At 43.2% G+C, this 22,142-nt stretch overlaps 1 protein-coding gene across 6 annotated transcripts in view; it reads left to right on the forward strand.

Annotated features, from left to right (window-relative positions):
- UBN1 (ubinuclein 1) overlaps positions 1–22,142 on the forward strand; it is a 90,216-nt gene that overhangs the window by 21,738 nt on the left and 46,336 nt on the right. For all 6 annotated transcript variants that reach the window (XM_070760718.1, XM_070760721.1, XM_070760722.1 and 3 more), the window contains one exon: positions 15,239–15,334. In XM_070760718.1, coding sequence (XP_070616819.1) covers positions 15,239–15,334 — 96 coding nt within the window. The remainder of the gene's footprint in view (positions 1–15,238; positions 15,335–22,142) is intronic.

Below are 22,142 nucleotides of genomic sequence, written 5' to 3' on the forward strand. Positions count from 1 at the left end.
GTCCACTGCATTTCTCTGGTCAATTGATTTGGTCACAGTGTCGAAAAATGAAATGAGGTTGGTTTGGCATGATTTGTTTCTGACGAATCCGTGTTGGCTGGCGGTTATTACGTTGTTCGATTCAAGGTGGTGGCAGATCTGTTTCTTGATTATCTTTTCCAATATTTTCCCGGGAATAGACGTTAGGCTGATCAGTCTATAGTTCCCTGAGTCTGTTTTTTTGCCTTTTTTGTAAATAGGGACCACGTCGGTTCGTTTCCAATCATCTGGTAGGTCTCCTGTGGTCCAGGATTTTTGAAAGATGTGGTACAGAGGTTCAGTGATGACATCGGCTAGCTCCTTTAGGACTCTGGGGTGCAGGCCATCTGATCCTGGTGATTTGTACTCATTCAGTTCCAATAGGTGGTCTCTTACTGTATATTAAAGTGTTTTGTTCCAATTTTGATTTCTGCAGCTGTGATACAAGCTTGTTGTTTTGTTGTTTCTTTTTGCGTGAAAACAGATGCAAAAAAGATGTTGAGCAGTCCTGCTTTCTCTTTATTGTCCGTTACTTCTCTGCCATCTCCTCTTTCTAGCGGACTGACTGCTTCCTTGATTTTTTGGGGGGTGTTTATGTGTTGGAAGAAGCTTTTTTTATTGTCTTGGACCTTTGTTGCTAGGCTTAGTTCATACTGGGCTTTTGCTCGTCCTGGTTTTTTCTTTGCAGATTCTGGCCGTTTGTCGGTATTCTGCCTTGGTTATGTGCCCTTCTTTCCATTTTTTGTATTTGTCTTTTTTTTCATTCAGTTTGTTTGTTAGGTCCTTGTGTAGCCAAGCTGGTTTCCTTTTGGATTTGGGGTGTTTCTTTTTCATCGGGATAGCATTGTTTTGGGCTTTTGTGATCGTGGTTTTAAGATTTCCCAAGTATGGTTTTGCCTTTTAGGACTGTTGTCCAAGGGATCACTCTCAAGTTTTCTCTTAGTTTATTGAAGTCTGCTTTTTTAAAATCTGGGATTTTGGTGTTGTTGGGTCTAGTTGATTGTGTTGATATTGTATTGAATTTGAGAATGTTGTGGTTACTTTCACCCAGCACTCCATCTGTTTCGACCCCAGCGATCACTTCTTCTCTGTTTGTGAGAATTAGGTCCAGTGTGGCTGCCCCTCTAGTTCCTACCTCTACTTTTTGGACTATGAAGTTGTCTGCTAGGCATGTCAGAAATTTGTTTGATTTTTCGCTTGGTGCGGAATTATTTTTCCAATTTATGTCCAGGTAGTTAAAGTCTCCCATTATTACTGTGTTGTTTTTCTTGCATATGTGTGTCAGTTGGTTGTTGAACAGGCTGTCCATTGTTTCTGTTTGGTTTGGTGGTCTGTAGTACACACCAATTGTTGTGTTGCACTTTTTTTCTTCTTTGATGTTGACCCATAAGCTTTCTAGAAGGTTTTCTTCTTTTGTAGTTTGTATCTCGGTGACATTGTAGTGGTCTTTTATGTACAGTGCAACTCCACCTCCTTTTTTGTGTGATCTGGGTTTTTTAATAGTTTGTATCCTTTGATCTGTATATTCCAGTTGTGTGTATCGTCCCACCAAGTTTCGGTGATTCCAACTATGTCATATTTGCCTTCGTGGATTAGAATTTCTAGTTCACCCTGTTTGTTCCCTAGGCTTTGTGCATTGGTATAGAGGCATTTGAGTTCTTTGTGTCTGTTTTGGGGAGGGCCCTGGGTGATTCCTGGTTGGTGTTTGTGAGTGTCTCCCTTCCCTTCCCTTTTTGGTTTGTTGTTGACCCTGCTTGCTGAGGGGCCCTGATTGGCGTTAGGTTCTGGAATATGAATGCCCACCCCACACGGTGTTAGTTTAAAGCCCTTCTGATGAGTTGGGCTAGACGGTTTCCAAGGACATTCTTCCCGATCTTAGTGAGGTGTAACCCGTCCCTAGCTAGAAGCCCATCCTGGAGAAAGTGTAGTCCATGATCTAGAAATCCAAAGTTTCTTTGGCGGCACCAACCTTTTAGCCAGTGGTTCAACTGTAGAATTTTTCGTTCTCTTGTTGGGTTCCGTCCTCTTGTAGGTAGTATGGATGAAAAAATTACCTGTGCACCCATATCTTTGACTTTCTTCCCAGTTGGTCATAGTCCCTCATTGTTGTTTCTAGGTCTTTTGCTGTGTTGTTTGTTCCCACATGGAATGTTATTAGGGGGTAGTAGTCTGTGGGCTTTATTATCTTGCTTATTTTTTCTGTTATGTCAGAAATTTTGGCTCCAGGGAGGCAGCATACCTCCCTCGATTGATTGTCTGGCCTGCAGATGGCAGGTTCAGTTCCCCTAAGAATTGAGTCCCCAATTACGAGCACTCTCATAAAAAGAATAAAAAAAATATTAAAAAGATTTTAAAAGATTTTCTATATAGTATTAAATAATATAAAAAGAAAGCTAGAGTCAGACTGAAGTGAGGAATATATGAACTGAGTATAAAGAGATATAGGGGCTTACCAAGAAGAGGGAGGAGAGAAAAAGTTTAGTAATTTGTTAAGTAAAATCAACAAATAAAGCTAGAAAATAGAAATAAAGAGATATTTAAAATACTTAAGTTCAGTTTTTAATAATAATATCCAAAATATCCGAAATGCTCTTGAATTCTTCTTCTTCTCACAGTTGTAGTAAAGCAGATCAGGGTTGTTGTTATGGAGATAAGTCAAAATTCAAATTAAGAATAGCTCAATGTCCAAATTCCATATATTATTTCAAAGTCAGTGTCAATATCAATATCAGGATAATTAAAGTATCTTTATTGTCCAATTAAGAGAAGAAAAAAATAGTCCAAAATTCAAAGTCCAAAATCCAAGTTAAAAATCTATCAGTGGTCAAATTTCATATAATATTTCAAGTCCAATTTCTAATGTTAAAGAGGTCCTAATTATCCAATTAAAAGAGAAAAAAAACACGTTTTAAGACAGTTAATTGATGTCAAAATAATCTGATATACAGTGGAACCTCGACATACGAGCAGCTCTACTTACGAGCTACTCGAGATAAGAGCTGGGAGGGGAGCGACATTTTTGTTCGCCTCCCGAGCTCACATTCGCAGCTGTCTCCTGAAGCCGAACGCTAACTTCCGCGTTCGGCTTCAGGAGACAGCTCCTTGGCGCTCGTATCCCGCGTGTTTTAAAAGGTTGCAGCCGGCCTGGGGGGCTCGGGGGGGTGCTGGCAAGCCCCCCAGGCCGGCTGCAACCTTTTAAAACACGCGCGCCGCTTCGCAGCTGTCTCCTGAAGCCGAACGCTAACTTCCGTGTTCGGCTTCAGGAGACAGCTGCGAAGCGGCGCGCGTGTTTTAAAACGTGGCAGCCGGCCTGGGGGGCTCGGGGGGAAGCCCCCGAACCCCCCAGGCCGGCTGCGACGTTTTAAAACACCCGCGCCGCTTCGCGGCTGTCTCCTGAAGCCGAACGCTAACTTCCGCGTTCGGCGGCAGCGGGTTTTTTTGTTGTTGCACGGATTAATTGACTTTACATTGTTTCCTATGGGAAACAATGTTTCGTCATACGAGCGTTCCGACTTACGAGCCTCCTTCCGGAACCAATTAGTCTCGTAAGTCGGGGTTCTACTGTATATTATTAATCCAATATAGAAAGCCAGGTAAGTCCGATAATTCAATATTGAAAAAAAAAAACCCAGGTAAAATCCAAAGACGTTCGTAAAAAAGTTCAAAAAGGAAAGAAAGCAGAAGAATAAAAATCATTCTCAGGCAAATACTCAAACAATCATGATTATACCAAGTCAAAAATTAGGATCAAAAACCCAGTTATGGTGTCTATTTTATTTCACTGTCTCTTTAAGATCACAAGTTTTTATTTATTTATTTATTATTTATTACTTAGATTTGTATGCCGCCCCTCTCCGAAGACTCGGGGCGGCATTTTAACTACGTGTATCCCGGAAATCAGAACAAAGCAAAACAGCCGATTAGTTTACTTGTTTTAATTTACTTTGTTGTTAGTCCATTGAAATCATAATCATCATAATCCCTTGTATAGTTCTTCAAAGATAGGATTATTAAAGGAAAAATTAATACAGTTTATATAGCTCCTTTGTTCTCAGGATGATATCACGAGGAACCAAGTTCCGGTTAGTATTTTTCCACTCGTGCAGGCTCTAATGCGAGGAAACTTCTCTACTTTCGCCTTATTTTCTATGTTTTTCCTTAAAGAATTAATCTTGTGGTATGTAAAATCTTTGCTTTATTCCTTTATTCTTTTACCTTATTTGTTTTCTGTTGATCTTCTTCGTTTGAGTTCTTTTAACGTTTGATCTTCCTTCTATGGGAGCACGCTGCTATGGCTGGGCGTCTGCCATGGCCGAGACCCGTTTTTTTCTTTACAGGAGCTGCGGGGCAATCCCTTCCCGTCGGGCTGTGGCGATCAGCCTCTTGGATTCCAGGAAACCCCCTGTTCTGGGATCTGACCCTCCAGGTCCGATCACACCGCGAATCGCGGGCCCCTGAAAGAAAATCGGAGGTTCGGGGACGGAGCTCTGTCCCCTGCCTCCCCTTGCAGCGCCGCCAGAAGTTATATTTCAATTAATATCATTATCCTCTTATAAATCCAGATAGGCCCTCATGCCTATCCCCCTTCTTATACATTCTTCTTAAACAAAAAACCCTTATACAACTTTTTCCTAAGTAATAGGAATATTTTTCCTTTCTTTTTTATTACAAGAAATTAATAATAAAACAAAACCAAAATCTATTTCTATTAAAACTAAAACAACCAGCAAAACCAAAAACACAACTATTAATAAATCCATGCTTTAAAATCTTCATTTCTTAAATATTTATCATAGTATTATAGTAATCTAATAATACTATGAAAATCTATCTGAACACCAATGTATTAATTAAAATATTTCCATATTTACTTTTCTATAATTTCATTCAATATTCCCAAGCTCAATTAATTTTCAGGCACTTAGCACTTACTATTATTAACTTTCATCAATCTTCTACATTTCCAAGTATATTTTAAATTCATAATGCAAAGTCATAAAATCATGCAGTACATATCATAAACCCCTTTTTTATCATATGTATCTTCCATTAATTTTACCTATGTAATTCTATATAGTTATAAAATTCTAATCCAATTTTACGAATTAATACATCTTAATATTAAACAACATCTAAATATATCTTTTACCATCATTCCATAGTCAATCCATATTTAATAATCATCCCTCCTCAAATTTCTACCACTGTCTCATTTCTGAGTCCCTCTCCTGTCTCTCCCATTTGATTCTCATTTCTTCCTCTTCCTCCCTTTTTCTCTCATTCCTTCCCCCTCTCACTTCTCTCTTTTTCCATTCCTGTCTCTCCGCCCCCCCCCCCCCCCCCCGTGTGTGTGTGAACTCTTGAACCATTTCCAAAAACAGGTGAGGGCTGGGGGTTTTTTCTCTGTTATTATTTGGGTGCTTTTTACCATGTGCTTTAAATCAAGAGTCAATTCTCTCTCTTGTTTCTCTCTTTCCTCTCATTCTCTGCCTCAATCATTTTCTCATTTTTCTTTTTCTCTCTTCTTTTTTCTCTCATTTCTCTCTCCCTCTCCTTTTCTCTCTCTCTTGCTTTCTCTCTCTCTCGCTTTCTTTCTCTTTCTCACTCTCTTTTTCTCCCTCTCTCCCTCTCTCTTGCTTTCTCTCGCTCTCTGTTGCTCTCTCTGTTGCTTTCTCTCTTTTCTCTCTTCCTTTCTTTTCTCTCTCTCTTCTCCTTTTCTCTCTGCCCTGGAGCTCCCGCTCGCAGCCGACTGCCCCACTGCTGCCCTGCGGCTACTGCCCTGTGCCACTGCTGCCGGCGCCTTTCTGCTCCTGGTTCCACCCCGCGCCTTCGCTGCCCGCCCTGCCCCATGCCCACCAGAGCTGCCCGGCCCCGCTGCCCCTGCAGGCCCACCTCAGGCCCGAGCCCTTCCTGCCCACTGAGAGCACCGCCACCGCCGCCAGGGAAGTTCCAGCTGGGCAGGGTGCTGCAGCTGTGGGAGAGGCCGCCTCCGAAGCCGAATGGCTGAAGCGCCTCCCTGGAAGGGCTGTGTACTCGTTTGCTCCAAACTTTGTCGGAAAAACTTGGAAGGCGCGAAGAAGGGAGCTCAAGTTCTGGTCTCACAACTTTTTGCTCTTCACACCCTCAGCAAAAAGTTGAGAGACTGGAACCTGAGTTTCCTTCTTTGTGGCTCCCAAGTTTTTCCAGCCACCAGTGATAGAATCTGCCTGGGAAAAAGAGGTTTGAGACCTCTGCGCTAGAATTCAAAATTCTTGCGCAGAGATCTCAAATCTCATACACTATAGCGCATAGCGCAGATTAGAGTGAACAGTGATTGTTAGGCCTCCCATTAGGTCCCTCATAGCACTCACATTCAGCAACTAGTTGAAGCTTTCAGAATCACAATGCTTTATGTGTGTGTGTGTGTGTGTATACATATATACACTGCTCAAAAAAATAAAGGGAACACTTAAAACAATGTACCTGCTGTTGTGCACATTCAACTTTGTACAGAACAAAATATTCAATGAGAATATTTCATTCATTCAGATCTAGGATGTGTTATTTGAGTGTTCCCTTTATTTTTCTGAGCAGTATATATATATTTGTGTGTTTGTGTGTAGCATATTTTTGCTGATATGTATGGGGTTTTTCTCCGTACTGAGAGAGCAGGTCCAGCAGTCACATGGGTTGCTCACTGTCCAATCCGTCGGGGACCGAGCCTTGTCTTTAAAAAGACTACTGGATCCGCCCCTTCCCCAGAATTCGTTCGGTCCTGCGATCCAGCAGGACTTGTGTTGGCTCGTTCCTCTCGCAAAACGCCTTCCCTTCGTCTTCTTTCTACCAGATAAGTAAAATTTCATTACTGCCTTTTACCTTAGAGCTTGCCTTGATTGCGCACCAGCCTTACTGGGCTCGACGCCGGGGAAGAAGCCGTGGCGCAGCTTCTGTTTTTTTCCAAACGCCCTGCTAGCGCCGCTTGCCGGATTGCATTTACAAGTAAATCTACTGAGCCAGGAGATTTATCAGCAAACTAAGAATTGTTTTTTAAAAAAGGAGAAAAAGGGCTCGTGTTCCTCCTGCGGTGTGGGACTGTTAGCAAGCTTCCCTTGATTGTCCCCCGGACTTTAGTTTTCCCTCCGTCTTTAAATCTCGGAGCGGTTTATTTTGGCGCGAAGGCCCTCAGCACCCGGTAATTGTCGGCCTTTACGGATCGCCCACACGCATCCCGTCTGGTGCCAGTAAGTCCACCGCTTGACCCTGGAGTAAGCTTTGAGTCCCTCAGGCCTTTTCTCCCTGGCTAGGCCTCCAAACCAGTGTGCCTTGGTTTACTTTTTGATTAAGGTTAGCGAGGCCTGCCCTTCTGCACTCCCAGACACAAACTCTGGTACCGTCCAGATTGACTGTGAGTCGCAGATGCTCCTGGGCCTAGGAGCAGGACCCTCTTCCTCTTGGGAATGTTACACTAGAAGCTTCTCCCATCACATTTTGGCTCAAGTCTTGTCCCTGTAATTTGTTCAGGCCATGACTTCGTTTCCCAAGAGAGGCACATCTAAAGGTCCCAGAGAGGTTAGGCCTACTGGTGATGAAATTGATAGTATCCCCCAGGCCTCTTCCTCCTCTTCCCCGGGGGCCCATACAATGGCTAGACCCACCAGGGCTGAGAAGAGAAGGGACGTAGCCCTGCAGAGAATCCATGAAAAATCAGCCAAACATTTAAAGGTGCAGGCCCAAGTGCACATTAGCCCTGACCCCCCAGAGGCTTCTAACCTGCCTCCCTCTTGGGTCCCTGTGCTCTCTCTGGATGAGCCAAACCTAAACAGACCCCAACCTAATTTATGGGGCTTAGGTTCAGAGGAGCCAGACATTATGGAAGATCCCTCCGTGCCAGACCCATCCCAGGCCTTCAGGGAATCTCCATCTTTACTTGCAAACATTACTAATCTGCCTCCAGAATTTCAATCTATGTTTTCTGTCCTGTCTAAAGCCATTGATGCCAAACTCTCGGCTATCAATGTGCCTTCTCACTCTCGTCCCCTTCCATGCGCCCGCCGGTCCGTGGGTTCCCTCGCATCCTACAGAGCTCCAATTAATGAGGATTCAGATTCTTCACAGGATGAGAACGAGGACGTGTACGTAGAGGGTGATGATGACCCGTTTCATCGCCTGTCAGAAGATGAGGAATCTCAAATTAAGGTTCCAGCCCCGGCTGCAATTTTTCCATTCCAACTCTTCAAATCTCTTATTTTCAAAGCAAGAGTTTCTACAGGCTTAGCCGGGCAAGATAAACAGTCTGCGCCTTCCTCAGATCCCCCTGAGGAAAATTTACCATACTTCATGGAGGAGCAGGAAGATAAAGAGGTCATTCCAATGCCCAAATTGTTTAAAGATGCTTTGCTTAAGCAGTGGGACCACCCAGCTTTTCGCTTTAATCCCACAACTAAGGACAAGTTATATAAGCTTTCCCCTTCTTATGAGGATCTTCTTGTATGCCCTAAACCTGATGAACCTGTTAAAACCCTACACTCTGCGGCTGCTATGCCGGGTGAAGCAGAGGAGATTTTAAGACCCGAAGACAAACGCCTAGAGCAGATGCTCAAGAGATGTTTCTTCGTGGATACCTGGGCTATCAAGTGCAGCATCAGCATCTTTCTTTTCTAGAGCTATGCTTTTATGGCTTCAACATCTCCAGCAGCACATTCCCCCTGATGATCTACGGGGCCAACAGGACTTTAACAAAGTTTTTGCAGCGGCCCAATATGTAGCGGATGCTACCCTGCAATCATCAAGATTTGCAGCCAGGTCAGTAGCGGCATCAACAACGGCCAGGAGGCTTCTATGGCTGCGCCCTTGGCAGGTGGGTGTGGGTTCTTTGAAGCGTGACCTATTTTGGCGACCTTCTGGACCCCCTTCTCACAGAAACCGCTGACAGAAAGTTTTGGGGCCCACCAACAAAAAGGCCATCAAAACTCAATCCTTTCAACACCCCAATCGTCAACAGGATCAAGGGTTCACTTTTCAAAGAAACTCAGGTCAGTATGCCCCTCGTTTTCGTTCCCAAGCAGGCAGAAACCCCAGGGGTAGAGGATCCCGTTACCAAAGAGGTTCCTCCTTGACCAGAGCTTCCAGAAAGCCCAGATGGTGAGCTTCATTCCATTCCCATAGGGGGGCGCCTGGCTTGGTTCTCCTACAGATGGCGCCATTCCTGTAAGGACCCCTGGGTTATTACTACTGTGGAATGGGGGCTCCAGTTGGAGTTTATTTCTCTACCTCCTAAACGTTTTATTTCATGCCCATCCCCCAGGTCTTCTCCATCTCATATCCGAATGGAGGAAGCTATTCAACATCTGTTATCTATCAGGGCTATCCAACCTGTTCCCTCTTCCCAAAGAGGTCTGGGCTTCTACTCCATCCTCTTCATGGTCCCTAAGACATCTGGAGGATGGAGAGTTATCTTGGACCTTAAAAATTTGAACCAGTTTATTAAATATAGGAAATTCAAGATGCACTCTTTGTCATCCACCTTAGCCGCTATCCATCCTGGGGACTTTATGGTCTCCCTGGATCTCACAGAAGCCTATCTTCATATTCCCATTGCCAAAGGTCATAGGAAATTTTTACGCTTTGCCTTCCAGGGCAAGCACTACCAATACAGGGCTAGGCCCTTCGGGCTCTCCTCAGCTCCTCAAGTCTTTACTAAGCTCCTAGGAACCCTGGCGGCTCACATTCGAGCCACGCCCATTCACATTTTATGCTATTTGGATGACATATTAATTCATGGGGCCTCTAAAGAGGGCACCTGCTCAGACCTCAACATTACCATGTCTATCCTACAGTATCATGGCTTCTCCATTAATCTCAAAAAAAAATCAGCTCCATCCGTCTACTTCTATTCAACACCTGGGAGCCATCATTAACTCAGATCTCTCTCAGGTTTTTCTCTCTACTGAGAGAAAAGTATTAAGGAGCTCATTTCCCAAATACTATCTCAGAGAAGGACTTCCATTGTTACCCTGTCTTCTCTACTGGGAAAGATGGTATCCTGCATTGGCATTATTTCCCTGGGCCCGTCTTCATGCCAGGGACCTCCAATGGCTTCTATTACCGTTCCAGAGATCGGGGAACAGCAACTCGACACGCCTCATCACCGGTTTTAAGATCCCTTACGTGGTGGACCTCCCCCGCTCTGGACAAGGGATCTCCCTTCAGGTATCCAGGCCAATTCCCCATCACCACGGATGCCAGCTTATTGGGCTGGGGAGCCCATGCCCAGGGCCTGATAGCCCAAGGTATGTAGTCAGCGGAGGAGGCTTCCAGACCCATCAATTGGCTGGAATTGAGAGCAGTGTCTCTGGCCCTCAAGCAATTCAAACCGCACATCACCAATCAACATGTTCTGATTGTTACGGACAATATAGCCACAAAGAGTCATATTTGCAGACAAGGGGGCACCAGGTCCAAGGCCCTGATGAGAGAAGCCCTGAAGTTGGGTCCTTGGGCAGAGAGGCATCTTCAGTCGTTAAAAGCCGACCACATATCGGGAGTCCTCAATGTACAGGCGGACTGGCTCTCCTGATTGACTCTAGATCCAGGAGAGTAGAGCCTTCATCCGGCTCTGTTTCAGCAAATCTGCTTCAGGTTCGGTCTCCCATCGCTAGACCTATTTGCGACCGAAGCCAATGCTCAACTCCCTCGATTCTTCTCCAGGTTCCCATCCCCGGGAGTGGAGGCGACCAACGCACTCAGAATCCCTTGGCCTCGAGGTCTGCTGTATGCCTTCCCTCCAATTCCAATTCTCCCAGATGTGATCCACAAGATCATCCTCGAGAAGGCCCAGGTGATTCTAATAGCCCCTCTCTGACCACGCCGGCCCTGGTTCGCGGACCCGCAACGTCTGTCTGTCCAGGACCCCTAGCGACTCCCTGTTTCAGAGGATATGTTGCAGCAGGGCGCCTCTCTCCACCCAGAACCGGAGTGGTTCCACCTCACCGCTTGGCTATTATCTTGCACGACTTAGACCTGCGAAGATACGACCCGGATATGGTAGAAATAATCCTAAAAGCCAGAAGAGTGTCCACCAACAGGATTTACGACTATACCTGGTCAAAATTCCACCAATGGTGCTCACAAGAGGATCTATCCCCCTGTGTCTGCCCATCCATAGGATAGTAGCTTTCCTCATGAGAGGGTTCCAGCAAGGCCTTTCTTCCAGCACCATTCATCGTCACCTGGCAGCCCTATCTTCAGTCTTGGCAGGGCCTCGTAGACAACCACTCCATTCCTTTCCGGAAATTCTAGAATTTCTTAGAGGCATTTCAAACCTCAGACCTCCCAGAGTTCACAGATACCCATCCTGGGACTTACCGCGGGTTCTTTACTCCCTTACTCAGGCACCATACGAACCACTAAGATCAGCATCCTTCAGGTACCTATCCTACAAGGTAGCATTCCTGGTGGCGATAACATCTCCCCGACGCATCTCAGAATTGGCAGCCCTTTCAATCAGGCAGGATGTATGCCAGTTCCATCCAGACGAAGTAGTCCTGCGTTTGGACCTCACCTTTCTACCTAAGGTCAGTTCCATATTCCATAGATCCCAGGACATTGTGTTGCCCTCATTCTGTTCCAACCAAAACCATCCTCTTGCGGTCAGATGGCACACCCTATATCTCACCAGAGCGCTGAGAATCTACATCCAATGGACAAGACCCATTTGAAGGTCTGAAGCTCTATTTGTGGCCTACCATCCCAGATCCATGGGATCCAAAGTATCCTCAACCGTAATAGGCCGTTGGATCAGAGGGACTATCTCAAAGGCTTATGAGTCAGCTTCCCTCACCATACCTGGAAGTATCACAGCACATTCCATAAGAAGTGCAGCCACATTTGCTGCATGGGCAACTCAAGCTCCATTGGAAGAAGTCTGCAAAGCAGCCATTTGGGCCTCTCCAAACTCTTTCATAAGGCTTTACAAAATTGACTCTTACGCTTCAGCGGATGCTGCCTTCGGCAGAAGAGTCCTCCAATCTGTTATCTCATGATAGCGAACTAATCCCTCCCTAGGGACTCATCTATTTGGTATGTCCCACGTGACTGCTGGACCTGCTCTCTCAGTACAGAGAATAGGCGTTGATTGCTTACCTGAACGCCTCTTCTCGTACAATGAGCGGGTACAGCAGTCACTTTCCTCAATGTACTTCTTTTTCTAACTATGGTTATTCCTTTAACCTGTTCTTTCCCTATCATGACAGTTGAACATTATTGAGCCACCACAATCGAGCCCAAGTCTACAGATTCGTGAATTCTGGGGAAGGGGTGGATCCAGCAGGCTTTTTAAAGACAAGACTCGGTCCCTTGTCTTTAAAAAACGGATTGGACAGCGAGCAACCCAATGTGACTGCTGTACCCGCTCATCGTACGAGAAGAGGCATTCAGGTAAGCAATCAACGCCTATTCTCTGTCGAATGGTATGGGTATGCTGATGAGAGCAAAATAGTTTGAAATAAATCTATACTAGTCTCCCTTTTCATTATCAGCAAAAATGTTACGTGTGTGTGTGCGTGCGTGCATGTGAAATATGTTTCTCATACACAGATTAAGAAGAGGATTACAATAGAACAGAGGATCAAGATACTAGTCCCTTGGTTTAAATTTATAGAAACAGAAGACTGGCGGCAGAAAAAGACCTCATGGTCCATCTAGTCTGCCCTTATACTCTTTCTGTATTTTATCTTAGGATGGATCTATGTTTATCCAAGGCATGTTTAAATTCAGTTCCTGTGGATTTGCCAACCACGTCTGCTGGAAATTTGTTCCTAACATCTACTACTCTTTCAATAAAATAATATTTTCTCACGTTGTTTCTGATCTTTTCCTCAACTAACCTCAGATTGTGCCCCCTTGTTCTTATGTTCACTTTCCTATTAAAAACACTTCCCTCCTGAACCTTATTTAACCCTTTAACATATTTAAATGTTTCGATCATGTCCCTCCTTTCCCTTCTGTCCTCCAGACTATACAGATGGAGTTCATGAAGTCTTTCCTGATAAGTTTTATGCTTAAGGCCTTCCACCGTTTTTGTAGCCCGTCTTTGGACCCATTCAATTTGATCAATCTCTCTTTGTAGGTGAGGTCTCCAGAACTGAACAGTATTACAGTGAGCCCTCGATTTTCGCGGGGGTTACGTTCCAAGACCTCCCGCGAAAATCGATATTCCGTGATGTAGCGGCGCGGAAGTAAAAACACCATCTGTGCATGTGTGCCCTTTTTTCCATGGCCGCGCATGCGCAGATGGTGGAGGCAGGGAGCGACAAAAGTTCGGAGGCTGGCAATGGTTGTTTTTAATGCCGACCACCCCCTCAGCGCCTCCGGCCTCCTCGCCGCTCGCTCGCCCGCCCGCCCGCCGCTTCCTCCGGCAGGTAAAATCGCTGCTACCGACACTGGCGGTGATTGCCTGCAGGGTCCGGTCTCACCTGCCTCTTCTAAGACACCGGCTTTTCCGACTCCAGCCCCGGGCGGCTCCATTACGTTTGGCCACGAACTCGCCTGGAGTCGGGCTGGCGGAGGCACGGAGGAATGGCGGCTACTATTTACAACTGAGCCGCGCTGCCTGGAGTGAGTCGGGAGTGAGTCGGGTGAGTCGGAGAAGGGAAGAGTGGAGGACCGTGACGGCCAGGGAGAGGGAGAGGGAGACAATTGATTTTAGTCTCCATTTTTTAAATCTTTTATTTAAAGCTTTGCTGGCCCTTTAAAGGACCTTTCGGAAGTGGAAGGGAAGCCTAAGAACGGGCGGAAGAGAAGGGGTGAAAACAGCTGTTTTACCTACTGCGCACGCGTTGCGCTTCCAAGCCAGTTGGCAGACCACTGATATGGATATGGACCTGCCCGCCACTCGCCCGGGGAGAGGGGGAGAGATAGAGAAAGAGAGAGAAGGAAAGAAAGAAAGAGATGAGAAAGGAAGGAAGAGAGTGAGAGAGGAAGAAAGAGAGAGAGAGAAGAGTGGAAGGAAGAGAGAGAAATGATAGATAAATACCGTGGAGTATTTTTTAATCAATATTTTTTGAAAAACCGTGGTATAGCGTTTCGCGAAGTTTGAAGCCGCGAAAATCGAGGGATCATTGTATTCCAAATGTGGTCTCACCAGCACTCTATGCAGCGGGATCACAATCCAGATTTTTTTTAAAAAAATATCTTTCAAATTTAATGGTTTTTCTCCTTGCTGTGATACTATGTGGTAACGTGAGGAAAGATGCTGTTTCTATGTAAGGGGTTCTGTAAATGGGCTTGGTTTCTTCCCACAGACCTCCAAAGTTAGTAGAGATGTACAAGTAATCTTCAACTTAACAACAGTTTGTTCAGTGACCGTTCAAAGTGAGAACTGCACTGAAAAAAGTGACCTATGATAGTTTCTCACACTTAGCCCCATGGTCATATGATCAAAATTCAGACATTTGGCAACTGACTCATCTTTATGATGTTTGCAGTGTCCCAGGATCACAAGATCCCTTTTTGCAACCTTCTGACAAGCAAAGACAATGGGGAGTCCAGATTCCTTTAATCACCATATTTCAAACTTAACAAATGCAATGGTTCACTTAACAACTTTGGTGAGAAAGATCGTAAAATGGGCCAAACTCACTTAACAAATGTTTCACTTAGCAATATAGGTTTTTGGCTCAAGTGTGGTCGTGACTCCAGGATTATCTGTAAAAGTTATCCTTTAGCCATCTCATAGTTTAGAAAATTAGCACAACTCCCATCTTCCACCTCCATGGATTTTTCTCTGATGGACTATTATTTATTTATTTATTTATTCGATTTTTATGCTGCCCTTCTCCTTAGACTCAGGGCGGCTTACAACATGTTAGCAATAGCACTTTTTAACAGAGCCAGCATATTGCCCCCACAATCCGGGTCCTCATTTTACCCACCTCGGAAGGATGGAAGGCTGAGTCAACCTTGAACCGGTGATGAGATTTGAACCGCTGACCTTCAGATCTACAAGTCAGCTTCAGTGGCCTGCAGTACAGCATTGTACCTGCTGCGCCACCCCGGCTCATTGCCAGCTGATGTTTTATTTTTGTTAGCATTCAAGAGTTGTAATGATTGTGTTGTGTGGAATCCACTTGCATACACCAGGTCTAAGCATTAGCTGGAGATTCTGGGCTTGGGTGTCTGGGCAGGAATTGTAGCCTTTTTTGCAAATAATTCCTGATCAACATCAAATCTTTTCTCTTTTCAGGGTGGAAAGAAGCGCAGGAAAGACCGTTTTCAGGATTTGATTGACATGGGACAAGGATATGATGAATCAGATTCTTTCATTGATAATTCTGAAGCTGTAAGTAGCAAACTGAAGTCTTTTATTTCCCTAATTGTAATGTTACAGAAGAATTAACAGAACCATCTAAGTTGGAACACTTTTAAAAGTTGCGATTTTTCTGGGAATGGATAGTGTAGTAACAGTTCAAGGATCACAGCTATGTTTCTTTATTAGTTTGCACTAAATACCCACATACAGCATCTGTGTCATCTCTCATCACATAACATTCCTTTTTTTACTGTGCTGGCCCACATTTATGGCTGTTTGTAGCATCCCAAACTTATGTGACTGAGATTATTATCATTATTATATCTCTTATTCATTAAACATGAAACTCAGTCAAATGAACATTTAAAAATGTATCACATTGACTGACTCTGGTGGTTGGTGCAGGTTGCTGCCAGCATCTTTGGTATCATACCTCTTAAAATGTATGATGTTCCGAGTAGCGCAGTTTTTTGCACTTCCGCGGGTGTTATTGCAGGAAGATACAATTTCTTGAGGTAGTTTATAAAATTCTTGCACATGGTACCAAGTGCCCCAATGACAATGGATATCGCTGTTACATGTTACATATTGTTATTGTTACTATTTTGCCAGAAATCAGTTTACTTCTGATTTCCAGCAAAAAAAAAAAAAAGCGCTCATTGAGTACAATAAGTTCCCTTTTATCAACTGTGCTGTTCATTTAACATCTATGGTATGCCCTTAATAATCTCCACAAGCTAATTTTAAAACTACAGGTGATCCCATGGCAACCTTAATGACCATCACAACTTACAACCCTTGTTCAGGGCTTAATTATGGACTAATTGGAGACTAATTGTGCTCTGTATAATTTCCTGAATTCCATGTTATAAAACTTGCACGATCCAAGCAACACAGATTAGAGAAGGCTTAGGAAATCTGTTTCTTTATTAAAATGTCAAGATCTGGGAACTGGAGCTAGACTAGAAATTGAAATTAAAGAATAAAATGTCTTTATTGTTTGAGCATTCATTCAAATGTGGGGCAGCATCCAGATAGAATTTGCTGTGGTTTTTTTTTTACAACAAATCCAGATCTGGCCATCCTCCAAAGTTGTTCTTTTATTTCAGCAGCCTAAATAAGAAAGTGCTATAATTTTGCTTCTGTTGATGAACAAGTGAGGCTTAAAATTAGTGTTGGGCGACCCGAACTTGCATAGCTCGGGTCTGTGCCGAACTTTGTGCGGTTCGGCATACCGAACCCGGACTTTTCCAGAAGTCCGTGTTCAGGTTCAGTGTTCGAGCGAACACTGCGATGCCATGCGTCTTGCTTGCCTGTTGTGATTGGCTAGCCGGATGCATGGCTGTAATTGGCCCGTTGGGACACCTGAATCCCGGAAAGCAAGAAAGGAAACCCAGCCGGGGCAGTCACAAAGCAGGAGAATCCCTGTGGCGGCGGCAAGCAGGGAATCCCAGTGGGGCGGCAAGCAAGGAATCCTGGCGGGGCGTCCTCCCAAATTTGCCCTCTTCAATGGGATTCGGGTTTGGGTTCGGTGAACCTATCCGAACTCTGACGTCAAGTTTGGCTGAACCCGCCGAACCCGAACTTCAACAGGTTCGCCCAACACTACTTAAAATATTTTCCTGATCCACTACAGATCTCTCAGATTAATTAGTAGATGTGATCAAAGAAGACCCAAGAATCTACTTAAGAGAATCTGCATACATATTCTTACTTGGTTTATTTTCCAGTATTGACTAGGAAATTAGATTTTATTACTAAATATAAACACAACATTGGATGCTGAAAGGTATTTCAGTAAAGCAAAGGCGGGCCAATCAGAAAAATATCTGGATTCTAAGACATCGCAAATAGAGTTCTAGTGATGCTCCAGTTTATTATTTCCAAAGTCTCAACATCTTTTTTGAAGTATGGTGACCAAAATTGGTTGCAGTATTCGAGATATGGTCTTACTAGGGTTTTATAAAGCGGTACTAATATATGAACTTGATCCTATGCCTCTGTTTATAAAACCCAGGATTGTATTCACTTTTTTGACAGAAGCTGCACATTACTGGCTCATATTCAAATGATCGTCCACAAGGACTCCCAAGGTCCCTCTCACAGTTGCTGTTTTTGAGACAAGTCCCACTTAAATCAGAACATGTTTGTTTGTTTGTTTATTTGTTTGTTTGTCTGTTTATTTATTTATTCATTTATTCATTTATTTATTTATTTATTTATTAGATTTGTATGCCGCCCCTTTCCGTGGACTCGGGGCGGCTCACAACACAATAAAACAATTCATAACAAATCTAATAATATACAATTTAAAAATTTAAAATAGTTAAAAAACCCCATTTTTAAGCAGACATACCTACAAACATACCATACATAAATTATATAGGCCCGGGGGAGATATCTCAATTCCCTCATGCCTAACGACAAAGATGGGTTTTGAGGAGTTTATGAAAGGCAAGGAAGGTAGGGGCAGTTCTAATCTCTGGGGGGAGCTGGTTCCAGAGAGTCGGGGCCACCACAGAGAAGGCTCTTCCCCTGAGGCCCGCCAACCGACATTGTTTAGTTGACGGGACCCGGAGAAGGCCGACTGTGGGACCTAATCGGTCGCTGGGATTCGTGCAGCAGAAGGCGGTCTCAGAGATATTCTGGTCCGATGCCATGAAGGGCTTTATAGGTCATAACCAACACTTTGAATTGTGCCCGGAAATTGATCGGCAACCAGTGCAGACTGCAGAGTGTTGGTGTAACATGGGCATATTTGGGAAAGCCCATGATTGCTCTCGCAGCTGCATTCTGCACAATCTGAAGTTTCTGAACACTTTTCAAAGGTAGCCCCATGTAGATAGCGTTACAGTAGTCGAACCTCGAGGTGATGAGGGCGTGAGTGACTGTGAGCAGTGAGTCCCGGTCCAAATAGGGCCGCAACTGGTGCACCAGGCAAACCTGGGCAAACGCCCCCCTCGCCACAGCTGAAAGATGGTTCTCTAATGTGAGCTGTGGATCGAGGAGGATGCCCAAGTTGCGGACCCTCTCTGAGGGGGTCAATAATTCCCCCCCAGGGTGATGGACGGACAGATGGAATTGTCCTTGGGAAGCAAAACCCACAGCCACTCCGTCTCATCCGGGTTGAGTTTGAGTCTGTTGACACCCATCCAGGCACCAACAGCCTCCAGGCACCGGCACATCACTTCCACTGCTTCGTTGATTGGACATGGGGTGGAGATGTAAAGCTGGGTATCATCAGCGTACTGATGATACCTCACCCCATGCCCTTGGATGATCTCACCCAGTGGTTTCATGTAGATATTGAATAGCAGGGGGGAGAGGACCGACCCCTGAGGCACCCCACAAGGGAGAGACCTCGGAGTCGACCTCTGACCCCCCACTAACACTGACTGCGACCGACCAGAGAGGTAGGAGGAGAACCACTGAAGAACAGTGCCTCCCACTCCTAACCCCGCCAGCCGGCGCAGAAGGATACCATGGTCGATGGTATCGAAAGCCACTGAGAGGTCAAGAAGCACCAGGACAGAGGATAAACCCCTGTCCCGGGCCCGCCAGAGATCATCCATCTTTTAAAAATATATATATATATAATTTTTTATTGATTTTTAAAGAATTTTACAAAAAACAAAACAGAAAACATAAGTGTACCATCACCATACAGAAAAAAACCCCTTCACCAGGGAAGAATCAATTTTATGTCCTTCATTTGCTTTCTCTGGGTTACATTGTTCATTCTTTATAGAGTGATTGAATTTTATTTCTTACATTTGCATCGCTTACTGATGTTGTTAATATATAATTTTTAACCATCTCCCACCGCCTCATTGTTGCTGCTAATTTCCCTTCATTATAATTATGTAGTCTAATTTCCATAATTTCATAGTGAATGTGATCCGCCATATATTTGCACCAATTTTTTATCGTCCATTTATTGTCATCTTTCCACCCAAGCACTATAGTTGCCTGGGCACTTTCTATCGCTGCAATTTTGATTTCTTCATATTCTTTTACCTCACTATTTTTTGTCAATAATGCTGCTTCCTTAGTTATTTTCCAATTACCATTCGTAATTTTGTTCACTTCCATTTGTATTTGTTTCCAAAATTTTTGAACTTTATTACATTCCCAAAACATATGCATAAATACTCCTTTTTCCTTGCACCCATGCCAACAATTTCCTTTCTTCGTTGTTTGAAAACGTGCTGATTGTACTGGTGTATAATGCCATTTATGTAATATTTTTCTTCTCATCTCTCTTATTCTTGTGTTTTTAATTTTTTTAATTTTTTCAATTATACCCTCCATATCCCATTCATCAATTTCTAATTCGTCCTGCCAATATCTCGTCAATCCTTTTACTACTTGTTCTTCCACTTGTAATAATTCTCTCTATATATTACCTGTTTGTGCTTTTATATTCTTGCACTTATCCCTTAGTATCTTTTCTAAATTTGTTTCTTGTCTCATAAATATTTCTTTGTTTTCCCTTTTACTTAAATATGTACTTATCGCATTGGTTTGTAACCAGTTTTGTTGTCCCAGGCACCTCTCTATTTCATTTCTATTAATTCTTCCGTCCCTTTCATATAACTGTTCTATTCTCTGTATCCCTTTCCTCCTTAGTTCCCATATTATCTTTGTGAGGTTACTTTCTTTCTTTGTATTTATCACATGCAGCGTTGCTAATTCAGAGTTTGTCATTTTCAATTTATCTTGCCATTTCATCCAACTCTCTATTATCGCTTTAGTAGGATTTAATAGTCTATTTATTTCTACCTTATTCCATTTCCTAAATAATAATTCCTGATTCTTAATATCATTAATTTCTTTCTCTAATTCTACCCATGGTTTTTCCTCTAATAATTATAATTCCATTAGCCTATCAATATGATATGCGTCCCTATAATACTCCAAGTTTGGATTTCCCCAACCTCCCTCGTCCTCCGTTGCTATCAGCCATTTTTTTTAAATTCTTGGTCTTTTATTACCTTCTATCCACACATTCAATTTAGTATCCCATTCTCTTATCTTTCTTATTGGGAAGGTTCCATGCATTACTTGTAAAATATATAGCATTTTTGGGATGATAAGTCTCAGGAAAGACTTAATGAACTCAATCTGTATAGTCTGGAGGACAGAAGGAAAAGGGGGGACATGATCGAAACATTTAAATATATTAAAGGGTTAAATAAGGTCCAGGAGGGAAGTGTTTTTAATAGGAAAGTGAACACAAGAACAAGGGGACACAATCTGAGGTTAGTTGGGGGAAAGATCAAAAGCAACATGAGAAAATATTATTTTACTGAAAGAGTAGTAGATCCTTGGAACAAACTTCCAGCAGACGTGGTAGATAAATCCACAGTAACTGAATTTAAACATGCCTGGGATAAACATATATCCATCCTAAGATAAAATACAGAAAATAGTATAAGGGCAGACTAGATGGACCATGGGGTCTTTTTCTGCCGTCAGACTTCTATGTTTCTATAATCATCATCTTTAAAGCTCTTACTTTAGCCAATCTTCTCAAATTTTTATTTTTCCAGTTCTTAATTTGTTTCTGAATTTTTTTTCCATATTAAATTATAATTAAATTCCACCATTTTTCCCGGGTTCTTTAATAACCATACTCCTAAATATTTCATTTTCTTGCTATCCAGTTTTAAACCCGATACCTTCCATATTTCAATTTGTTCTTTAGGCCCTGTATTTAAACAAATGATTTCTGATTTTTCCATATTCACTCTTAACCCTGATTGGTTTTTAAACTCCTGAAGTATTGTAATCATTCTTTTAATCATATCTATTGGTGTTTCTGTGACTATTATAGCATCATCTGCAAATAAATGTAATTTTAATTCCATACTTCCTATTTGATATCCCTTCCATTGTATATCTTTTCTAATTTTATTTGCCAATGTTTCAATTGCCATTGCAAAAAGCATCGGGGATAGGGGGCATCCCTGCTTAGTCCCATTATTTATTTCTATTTTCTCCGTTCTATTTCCATTCACTCTAATGTAGGCTATGTTGTCCTTGTATATTTCTTTTATTATTTGACAAAACTCTTTCCCCATATTCAAACTATTGCATAATTGGAACAAATACTCATGATTTATTTTATCAAAAGCTTTGTAAACATCTAACTTTAGTAATCCCATTTTCCTTTTAATTTTGGTGGCATGGTGCAGCACATTCACCATATTTCTAATTGGCTCATATATTCTTCTTCCTTTTATAAAACCATACTGGTCTTTCCCAATTATCCTTGGCAATATATTTTCCAAACTATTTGCTAAAATTTTCATAAAAATTTTATAATCTTGATTTAGCAGACTAATTGGGTGGTTCTTTTAAGTCTCGACCTGGTTTAGGAATTGTTACAATTTCAGACACCTTCCATGTTTGTGGAACATCTAGTGTTATGAGGATATTTGAAGTAAACCCAGAGGCAGGGTTGGTTAGAACGGTACTTTTATTCAGCTCAGCATAGGTAAGTGACTTTCAGCGAGTACCGTCTGCTCTGCTTGGGAGAAACAGCTTCTTTTATACATTTGCGGTTCCCGCCAAAGCAAGAGCAGGGCGCGTCTGAGCCAATCAGGAGCGACTTCCTGATTTCCAGCTCAGACAGTGCTTTAGCAAGAACAAAGTATTTACAGAGATACAAGGTAGCCATTACAGGATACAACACCCCTCCCTCCTTAGTTGGATGCATCCATCACGAAAGCCATGTGACGAAATCGTCCAATCTGTTGGGTCGCCGCGAGGCTCGCTCCGACCTGCGCAGTTCAGTTGCGTCCTCGCTATCGGCGGTGGAGGTTGGCTCGCTGTT

The sequence above is a fragment of the Erythrolamprus reginae genome, chromosome 9, assembly GCF_031021105.1.
Source record: "Erythrolamprus reginae isolate rEryReg1 chromosome 9, rEryReg1.hap1, whole genome shotgun sequence".
NCBI classification, from domain to species: domain Eukaryota; kingdom Metazoa; phylum Chordata; class Lepidosauria; order Squamata; family Dipsadidae; genus Erythrolamprus; species Erythrolamprus reginae.